This window comes from Oreochromis aureus, linkage group 14, assembly GCF_013358895.1.
Source record: "Oreochromis aureus strain Israel breed Guangdong linkage group 14, ZZ_aureus, whole genome shotgun sequence".
NCBI lineage: Eukaryota > Metazoa > Chordata > Actinopteri > Cichliformes > Cichlidae > Oreochromis > Oreochromis aureus.
In genome coordinates, this window is record NC_052955.1 from 25995804 (window position 1) to 26006472 (window position 10669).

At 39.7% G+C, this 10669-nt stretch overlaps 2 protein-coding genes across 4 annotated transcripts; one reads left to right on the top strand and one right to left on the bottom strand.

The window, feature by feature from the left end:
* Positions 1 to 2595: 2595 nt before the first annotated feature.
* On the bottom strand, positions 2596 to 6046 carry si:ch73-281n10.2 (uncharacterized protein LOC561719 homolog). Of its 2 annotated transcripts, none has more exons than XM_039622732.1 (6): positions 5821 to 6046; positions 4756 to 4785; positions 3720 to 3749; positions 3585 to 3623; positions 3375 to 3491; positions 2596 to 3276 (listed from the first exon to the last, which is right to left on the bottom strand). In XM_039622732.1, exons 1-6 carry the CDS (start codon positions 5833 to 5835, stop codon positions 3217 to 3219), a joined length of 291 nt encoding a protein of 96 aa, XP_039478666.1. In that variant the 5' UTR covers positions 5836 to 6046; the 3' UTR covers positions 2596 to 3216. The 2 variants fall into 2 exon arrangements, with proteins under 2 accessions (XP_039478666.1, XP_031608624.1); XM_031752764.2 differs by having other exon boundaries at positions 2596 to 3279; positions 5821 to 6042.
* Positions 6047 to 6194: 148 nt separating this feature from the next.
* get1 (guided entry of tail-anchored proteins factor 1) lies at positions 6195 to 10620 on the top strand. Of its 2 annotated transcripts, none has more exons than XM_031752694.2 (5): positions 6195 to 6661; positions 7125 to 7290; positions 8585 to 8652; positions 8831 to 8945; positions 10264 to 10620. In XM_031752694.2, the coding sequence occupies exons 1-5, from the start codon at positions 6572 to 6574 to the stop codon at positions 10335 to 10337; spliced, it is 513 nt and encodes a 170-aa protein (XP_031608554.1). In that variant the 5' UTR covers positions 6195 to 6571; the 3' UTR covers positions 10338 to 10620. The 2 variants fall into 2 exon arrangements, with proteins under 2 accessions (XP_031608554.1, XP_039478665.1); XM_039622731.1 differs by lacking the exon at positions 6195 to 6661 and adding an exon at positions 6755 to 7023.
* The last annotated feature ends 49 nt before the right edge of the window (positions 10621 to 10669 follow it).

Sequence of the window (10669 nt, forward strand, 5' to 3'; positions counted from 1 at the left end):
CCCGCATTGTTATGTAATCTTTTGGACTAGTCGTCCAGAGAAGCTGTATCAAAATCTGATTATGATTAGCATTTAGGTTTATACAGACCACAAATGATGATTTAATCTATTTAAAGCACAATAATAATATTCTAGTGATTGTTCCTTATGCAAAATACATGTTTTGTTTTGTTTTTCCCCTCTTGGGCCTATAGACAGGATATATTGCGCATGCGGTCAAGATAAACACGAAATAAGATGTATTACAAATCTGAGAATCAAAAATCATTCTTGAATTGAGCAACAGATACCGGAAGGTCATTTCAATTGCTGAAAAAGCAAATAAAAATATCCAAAGATACATACAAAATACAAAAAAAATACTGTGAATATTTCTTTTATTATTATTTAAAAAATATCCATGGCAGTTTTTGCATTTTTATTTTATTTTCAATACTGGTTAATTGTGTCTTATACCTTTTAAAATTTCTCTACATGAGTCATTCTGAGAGCTGGAAATTACACTTACTCATCAGTGCTTTCTGTTCCACTCTGGATGGGCATGACCTGCAGCGGGTGATGACAAGGTTGAAAGCCTAGACTGTAAACAAAAGATCTGTGATATACAATATATTGTTGGAATGATTTGGTAAGGCTATTATAGACAACATTATTGTCAGATGTGTTATAGTTTCACAGAAAAGATCTGTCTTTGGTTTTAAAGTTGAACATATTCTTTTGGGTTTTAATTAAAAAAAGAAAAAGAAAAAAACACAGTCAGTTGTTCTTCATTCTGACACTTCCTTTAGGGGCCGCCATAGCAGCACATTTATCTTCATCTCACCCTATCACTAGCATCCTCTTTCGTCACACCAACCCTCCTTCACTGCATCCTCTTAAGTGCTTCAGGTGAGGTTCCTTTTAAAAAAAATTTATTACATTTAAAACTCTACCTGCCCAGTCCTTTTCATATATAGCAGAACTACTGCAGTTGCCCTCTCTGATCATGTGGGCAATCATGCTTTTCCTAAGCTTGCTAGTTCCTAAACTTTTGCCCATTATTTTTGGCTCTTGTTTTTCCAAAGTATGTATGGAAGTGTGTATGCAGGAATAAATATAGGACCGTTTATTTGACTGTGTGTTTGTATATTTCGACATGTACACTTAGTACAAGTTATGAGCCAACGAATCTTCTCTGTGGTCTCTTTTCTGTGATCTTCATATATATATAGTTTGAGGACTGACTTATGTGGCTGAGGGAGGGGTCACAGAAAGAAAATCATCGCTGACTGAGAGATGCAGGCCACAGATGTTGTTCACCATGATTTTCTTCTTAAAACAAAATCATAACTTTTGCTAGTAGTGGTAAATAAAAACTGGTTCTTTAACCTATCCAAAAGGTTAGAGTAATAAAGCACTTTAAAAGGATTGGTCTATTTTTTTTTTTTAAGTGGTTCTGTGTCACTGTCAAGGTTCAAGATCTTAATTATTTTTAGCTGATGAGCAAATGCAATTTTAAATGTACATAATCAATAATCACATAGAAAATCTTGGGCCAAACTGTGTGTACAGTAGGGGCTCAGGAGCTCAGTACCAACTACCCCAAGCACAATGGTCAGATATTTACACTGATCAGTCATAACACCATGTGCCTAATATTGTGTTGGTCCCCCTTTTGATGCCAAAATAACTCTGACCCATTGAGGCATGGACTCGACTAGACCCCTGAAGGCGAGCTATGGTATTTAGCACCAAAATGTTAGCAACAGGTTGTTTTTGTTCTGTAAGATGCTAGGCTAGGTGGGGCCTTCATAGACCAGACATTTGTCCAGCACATCACACAGATGCTCGATTGAATCGAGATTTGGGGAATTTGGAGGTGAAGTCAACACCTCAAACGCATGCTTCTCAAATCATTCCTGAACCATTTCTGCTTTGTGGCACGGCTCATTATCCTGTTGAAAGAGGCCACAGCTATCTGGGAATACCGTTTCCAAGCCACCTCCATTCCATTGCTCTGTGCTCCAGTTCTGATGATGGTCAAGCGCCCATTGTTGGTACTTTTGGCAGTGGACAGGGGTCAGCACGGGCAGCCTGAAAAGTCTGAGGCTATTAAACACTATATGCAACAAACAGCAACGGACTATGTATTCTGACACCTTTCCATCAAAATTAGCATCAACCTTTTTTTGGCAATATGAGCTACAGCAACTCATCTGTTGGCTCTGACCAAATCCTTACGCTCATCCCTTTTTCCTGCCCCTAACACATCGACTTTGAGGACAAGATGTTCATTTGCTCCCTAATATAACCCACCCACTAACAGGTGCTATGACGGAGATTTAATCACTGTTATTTACTTCACCTGTGGTCATGTTATTCCTGATCAGTGTAAATGTCACCATCTTTATAAAGTAATCTTCAGTGATTCTCTTATGAAATTAACTGAAAAATCTAAAAAAATTAAAAAGCAACAATTAGTAACTTAGGCATTTTAGTTTGAGGAATTTCTAATATCTATAATTTAAGTGGTTTAAATGACCTATTTCAGATGTTTCTATTGTAAAGTAAATCCCTCTGGCCAAATACAGTACACAACTGCTAAGAAACACACACTTAAATCAAAGTCCTCACTTTAATTGGTATTTTATACCATTTATAACAAAAGGAAACTTGTTTTGTTTAAAGGAGGAAACTGTACATTAGTAGAGAAATCCCCAAACCAAGCAGATTTCACGATAGGAAAAGAGTCAGAAGTACAACTCTAATGCATTTAGTTTAAAGCAAAGCAGAAAACATGGATCGATCATATTGTTGTCAAATACACGATAACATAAAAATCAACCCAATGACTTCCTGTGATGATAATGAAAATGAGCAAGGCATTACTTAGCATAGAACACAAATTTTAAACAATTACCCATCCAGCACAGAATTTTGATGCATTTTCCAAAACAGGTTATAAAGTTCCAAAAAGGTACCTCTGAAATGTCTCGGGTAAACAGGCTTTAAAAAAGAAAAAGAAATTAAACACAAGACAAAAAGATCACAAGGACACAATAAACTTTCCCTTCACAGAAGCTGTGAAACTGAATGGAAACCGTACTATTCTTAAAAAAGCAATCATATCCCTAAAAACACTGCTGTCTTAAGAAAATAGTAGATAAAAATATTCTCTGCATTTTACAACAAAGGAGGTACAGGGAGCATTGACGAGTTAGTTCAGTGGCAACATGACTACTCTGCTGCTTTCTCCTCCTCTTCAGCCTTGGCGTCCTTTTCATCTGCTGCTGCGGCCTGCTGGAGAACAGAGAAAACGCACTTTTATTTTGTTCTGTTTTGTGACAGTGCAAATGTCACGTGGCGCTCACAAAAAAAGGGGAAACTTAGAATACCTCATCAGCTTTGGCCTCTCCATTTTCTGCTGGCACCTCTTCTTTTTCTGCCTGAGGTTCTTCTTTTTTCTCCTCTGCCTTGGCTGCCTCTTTCACCTTTTTGGTCTTGGGGGGTGCCTGTGGTGTCAATAACAAACCAAGCATCATGAAGCTGCTGTGCATTTTATATGGTTATAGCGGTTGTGTGCAATGGTAAGATTTGTCTTTTACCTTTGTCTTTTCTGGCTGGGGTTTTGGTTGCGTCTCTTTCTGTAACACACAATCATGTTCCAAAATTACAAACAGAGCAATGAGAAAATCCACAGATTAATCTGTCAAGGTCTTTGCTGAGCTTTGTAGACTTACTTCTGACAACCTCTGAGACTTTCTCCTTGGCTGAAGAAAAAAAACAAAAAAAACACAGAAGGCCACATTAATTCAGTTAAGCACTCCGGAAGAGACAGCCCCCCCCAGCATTTATGATGGGAAAAAAACCCCATGTTACTCAATGAGAGGTGTTACAATGACACAATGAGCCCACAAAGGGAAGTAGTAACTGCCAGCATGCGTTTCAGACATGCCATTTTATTTACATACCACCAAATCACAACAGGGTATCTAAGGATGCTTTATACTGTAAAGTAAAGACGTTACAATAATAGAGAAAACCCCAACAATCAGACGATCCCCAATGTCCAAGCACTTGGTGACAGTGGGAAGGAAAAACTCCCTTTTAACAGGAAGAAACCTCGGGGAAAAAAAACGCTCAGGGAGTGTTTGAGGTTACAGGACAGGGGACAAAGACACACTGTGGATATAATTGCACTCTGTATGCACTTCATTATTTGTCCTTTAAGGGAGCAAAGATGAAACTCTGCATTCTGGGAGTTTTGATTCGTGCAGCAAATTTAGCATTAGAAATATCCATATTGCTATTATTCAGGTTTATAATCAATAAGGAAGCTGGATAAATATTAATTGCCAACTTAAGGAGAAGGGGTGGAATTAATAAGTGTGCACTTCTTACTGCTCCTATTCAATATGTATACTGAATCAGCATAGGTGGAGCGTTATCAGAGTGTAATTTGCTTTATTTTGTATAGTATGTTTTTGTCCTTCCTTTTTTCCCCTAAATGAAATAAATTGAACAAATAGTTTAGTGTTTTAGGGCATTAGAAGCACAAAACTCTTTACCTGTGCACTCATTTTAAGACAAATCTGGTAAACAAGAACAATTTGGGTTGCACAAACTCAACATAATTTGCACTTTAAAACCCATCCGATTTACGGTCAGTCTCAAAACTCCACCGATTAAGACTGGGATGCACTGAACTGGCTATGAAGCATCACTCTTATTCTGGGTATCAGCATTAGTTTGGAATTTATTAGTGGAAATACTAACCTCTGCACTTGCATCTGCATCAGTGGTAGCCTGAAAAAGACAAGAGAGTGAGGGGGGAAAACATAATGAGCCAAAACCAACAACCATTCATGAGTGAGCTAAAGTGGGTGTGTAATGCAAAGAGGGGGGGGGGGGATGGGCACCTCTCCTTTCCCTCAAGTCACAAAGAAATTATGCAATCCGTACATGGGGAGGGTCACGTTTTTGAGCTGACTCAAAGGATCTGGCGGGTGCGAGTTTATTTCCCACAAAGCAACAGCAGCTCCGTGGACACAAGAAATAAGGAGTGGACTCACTCCGCCTGCTGTCACTGTTTATATCACCAGCGTGACTAAACTGGAAAAAAAAAAAAAAAAAAAAAAAAGGTCATCCTCCATTACTAATAGAGCTCCGCTTGACAGCAAAACGGCCAGATGTGTCGCTGTGCTGTCGAGGATACATCAGCTGCCATTAACGAGCCAAACCAGAGAGGGGGGGGGGAAAGGGACTGCACACCTCAGGAGTGACGCGCACCAGCCTTCCAGTGCGCGCACACTCGCCTGAGGTCAAAATCTCCGCCAAATTTGGCCGCAAATGCGACTAAAAAACCCGACACGTCCCTGAAAGTGCAGCTGGTACCTGAAACAGCACGCGTGTAACCCAGAGCACAAGTAAATAAATAAATAAGGAGGCAATTACGAAAGAAATTTCCCCGAAATGCCAACCTGTGCGCCTCGATGGTGGTTACACCCCTTTGTTTCGGCGCACAGTTGGTGACTATTAAAACTCAGCCGGGCACACGGTTTACAAAACAGAAGCTTTAACTGGACTGGGGGGAGAGAGCGAAAAAAGCAGTGCTAAGTAAAAAGGCGCCACTTCCCTGTATCAGCGGAGTGAGACACGACAGACCTGAGCGCAGGCAAAGGTGGACTCCACGGCACGCACATGGACACGCCGTAGCGTGTTGCATTGCATTGCTCCTGCATACGTGTATTAACACCACAAAACAACTGCTACAGTTTCTTAAAACGCTATTTCTGCATCATGCCGACCCAAGCGTAAAGCACACATTTTCTTTCCACTTACTTTCTTCCTTCCCATTGTTGCTTAGGTTGCACGGCAGGAATTTTAAAAAACAGGAACACTGCCTTTCTTAAAACAGTTACACAAACAAAAGGAGGAGTTGTTGTTGTTTTGTCAGCCCAGCCACCTCTGCCTACACCTCCACCAGCTGCAGTCTGTAACTTAACATAAACGTCCGAGCAGTACCAGAACTAGCTCAAACCGGATTGGATCCCCCTCTCGGTATATTTTATCCCTTATCCTACCAACCTACCAGGAAGAGAGAGCCCCCGCCCACTGCTTCCTGTGATTGGCTTTGAGGATGAGGCAGCATATTTTTGAAACACAACATCTCTACCTGTGTGGGCAGGACAGTGTGCCAATCAGTCAATCCAGGCCTTATCTAACTTTATAACCGCTTGGCTGGCCGCTCACCGGGTGTATTAGTTGTGTGTGTGCGTGTAGGGTTTAAATAATGCATGGCAGATGGTGAGCTTGAGATATAGTTTACATAAAGAAAGAAGATTATTAAAAAAAAATAAATAGTGCCTGCATTTTTCCCCCTTTCCCATCCAGTCCTTTATTATAGAGGACGCCATATATATATGCACGTTACATTATTTCACTACTGCAGTGTTTAAAGACAGTCGTAATTACTAACAGCATGTCCCGTCTTTAGTGGGATAATTATTAAAGTCAGTGCACTGAGCAGTCCAGCCGCTCAACAGCTGCAACAAGGAGGAGGCTGACTGAGTGGAGGAGAAAGGAAACAAACATGGCGGCCGGCTATGCATGGTTCCTGGTGCTTGGCTCGGTTTTTCTCTGCAATCTTATGAAAATCCTTCTACCGACCATATCTTCCTTCGTGAGTAGGAGTTATTGTTTGCATATATGGTAGTTGTTAAAGTTGTTTGAATGCCGGTGTATTATTATCTGTGTCCTCGTCGGACACACGGTGGATTGTTGTTGACTTGCTTAGCCGTCTGTCAAGCTAACTTATAGCTGTTGTACCTCCTCAGTTATAGCTGAGCTACAACCAGAGGGTGGGGTTAACCGAGAATCCGGTAGTTGCTGCATTTAACTGGGATTCTTTTTCCTCCTTTATCGCCAAAGGTCCTGCTTTAATGTTAAGAAACTGTGTTTACAGCTTAGCTATACGGCTAAAGATTGTTTGTAGCTCGAAAGGTTGCCTCATGGAAATCTTAAGTGTTAAACTGACATTCATAGGTACTGATTAGACTGCCTAATGGGGACTAGTACTGTAATTATAAACATTTCAGTCAGGCTCAGGCTGCTCAGTAATAGTCTTTTCTTTGCCCTTCTTCAAGCTCTCAAAGATGGTGCAGAAAGATGCTGAGCAGGAGAGTGAGATGAGGGCTGAAATCCAAGAGATGAAGAAGGAGCAGTCCTCCATTAGCATGATGGATGAGTTTGCTAGATATGCCAGACTGGAGCGCAAAATCAACAAGACAACAGACAAGCTGAAAACACATGGTGAGATGTAAAAGTGCCTACTGACATTCAGAGGATAGATGGTGTGACAGGAGCCTCAAAATGAAGTTAACTGCATCAGAGTGATGAGCTCTAAAAAGTTAAAACTAATTGCTTTTTCTTTATGGAACACAGGAGAAAATATGTAGTAGGTACTCTTAATGGGCATATATTATGTCTTCCACAGATGTGAATGTCTATTAATGTAGATTTACATGTTAAAAATTATCAATCAGAAGACACATTTGGGGTTTTTTAGAGGTAAGTGACTGTTTTTGGCCCCACAGCCTCAGGATTAGCATCCACTTCTGTCACACCAACCCTCTGCATGTGTTCTTTCACTGAATCCATCAGTCTTCTCTGTGGTCTTCCACTTTTCATCCTGCCTGGCAACTCCATATTAAACATCATTTCATCCAGTATATCCACCCAGCTTCCTGTGCACATGTCTAAAACCTTGTCTAAACCATGTTAGCTTGCCTCTAACCATATCACCAGACTGCAGACCTGTCAATCTTGGTCACTCTCATCTTCAGTTCTGCCACCACCAGCTTGAGCTCCTGTCTTTTTGTCAGCACCACCGGCTCCAAACAATACATCATAGCAGATCTTACTCCCATCTTATGAACCTTCCCTTTCACTCTTGTTGCTATCCTTCTGTCACAAATCACCCCTGACACTTGTCTCCATCCACTTCAACCTGCCTGCCCTCTACTCTTCACCTCTCTTGTTCATGCTCTCTTGTTTTGGTTTGTTGACCCAGGCAATCTGGTAAAGAAACACTGTCTGTTCTGTGTGATAACTTACTTAGCAATACAAAGGCTACTAAAGACTGTTTCCCTGCTGACATATTCCAAAACCTGCACATTGTCAATTTTAAATTATTGTACAATCAGCATTACACCCAGGCTCTTCTCTATGTACTTAAGTCATTATTTTGATTTTATTCTGACCGCACTGTCTTGTGATTCTCAGTGTTGACTCTAATCCTTACCTGATTCTTGAATAAAAAGTAATAGTGCGGTCTGTTTACACTTAAGCAAAAGATTTACTTTGTGTAATGTTGGTATTAACAAAGACCATATAAAGAATGGACTAATACTTTCCCTGTTACCCTGTGACTGGTTAAAAAAAGTAATTTATCCTGGTTTCAGTTCCCTTGACATGGGATGGTCAAATAATAAAGTGAAACAAAATGACAGTTCCGTCTGATTTAAAGGAACTGGCAGTATCACTACAAAATAAAGAAAAATTAATATGTTGAGACTAACAGTTGCATATTTCTTGTCTATTGCAGTCAAATCAAGAACCGCTCAACAAGCCAAAATGAAGTGGGTTGTGAGCATTGTTTTTTACATACTGCAGGTAGGTGGAGATTTCGAGTAGAAGCATGAATGTATTTTAATTTAGTTGTGAACCTATAGCACTGGCCAAAACCTCCAGATAATAGTTTAAGTAGTTGAATTAGCTTATTTACTGTTATTGACTCTATATGTCTGGGTTGTTTTTTTTTGTTTATATACTTTTTTTTTTTTTTTGTCAGGCTGCGCTGATGATTTCATTGATATGGAAGTATTACTCTGATCCAGTGACTGTGGTACCAAGTAGATGGATTGCTCCTGTGGAGCGCCTCGTGGCTTTCCCAACAGGAGTGGCAGGTTTGTATTAGATAGCATTGCCTATAGTATACACTCAATGGACACTTCATTAAGTATACCTTTCTACTACTGGGGTTGGTCTACAGCATTGTCTTACTACTGTGTGGCATATATTCAACAAAATGCTGGAAACATTCCTCAGTTATTTTATCCATTGACATGACAGCATCACACAGTTGCTGCAGATTTGTCAGCTGCACGTCCTTGATGTGACTCTCCTGTTCTACCACATTCCAAAGCTGCACTATTGACCTGAGTTTTGGTGACCGTGGAGGCCATTTGAGTACAGCGAACTCACTGTCATGTTTAAAAAAACAAACAAAAAACAGTTTGAGACGATTGATTTGTGACATGGCATTTTATTCTGTTGGAAACAGCCATTAAAAGATGGGTATAGTGTGCTTGATTCATACTAAGGTAACTGAAGTTATGAACCTGAAGAAAATATCCTGAAGTACTGGTAATGGGCAGGATCTATCAGTGCTTTCATGTTGTTAAACCAAATTTTTCCCCAACCACGTGAATGTTGTAGCAGAAATCTGATCAGAACAGGCTACACTGTTCTGTTGTCCAATTTTCTTTGACCCGGTGTGAACTGTAGCCTCAGTTTCCTGTTCCTAGTGGACAGGATTGGCATCTGGTGTGGTCTTCTGCTGCTGTAGCCCATCTGCTTGCTCTTCTGCATACCTTGGTTATAAGTAGTGATTGTTTTTATTAGCTGTTGCGTTCCTATCAGCTCAAAGCAGTCTGTTCAGACTCCTTTGATTTCTGACTTCAACAATCATGATATTTTCTTATTTTCAGACCATTCTCTGTAAACCCTAGAGATGGTTGTGTGTGAAAATCCCTGAAATACTCAGACCAACACATCTGACACTAACCATGCTGCATTCAGAGACACTTAAATCATTTTTCATTCCCATTCTGATGCTCATTTTGAACTTTAGCATGTCATGTTTCACATAGCTTCATACCTAAATTCATGGAGTTGCTGCCATGTGATTAGCTGAATAGATAATTGTGTTGAGGAGCAGTTGAACAGGTATACCTAATGAAGAGGGTGGTAAATCCATAACAGCTTCTTTATTTAAAAAAACAAAACAAAACTACACATAGCTTATAGTTGAATAGAAATCATGATGATTTCATTATCCACTGATAATAAAACCTAATTCATTTCACTTCAGTGCAGATACTCTGTAATATGTAGATTTTATACAATATGATGCATTTAGTGTAAATCAATATGTGCTGTTCTTTTCCGCCTGGTGTCAAGCTCCATCAATGAGCTGTTTGTTTTGTTGTTTTTCCTTTTCAGGTGGAGTAGGAATCACATGCTGGTTGGTGGTTTGCAACAAAGTAGTTACTCTGGCTCTGAATGCTGTGAGCTAAAGTGTTTCCTAATCCTCTGCTCAACAGTTTCCTTTGATGACGAACGCTGCAGTTTTTGTTTTGTCATTTTCAGTCAGCTGATCCTAGTAAACAACGTTAAAAAAATGCAGTGCATTTTGGTGATCTCGAATTGCAGCAGTAGTTTACTATATAAGTGTTATCATTGTTATCATTGTTTTTATTTAAGTATAATTATGTGGCTGTTTTGATTGTGCGTTTATTACTTTGAAACAGTGGTTTGGAAATGTGGAAATTCATTTTTATTAAAAAGAAAAAAAAATAAGATGTGTGTGTCGTTATTTTACCTTTACCTGGGAATGAGCCAACAAAAG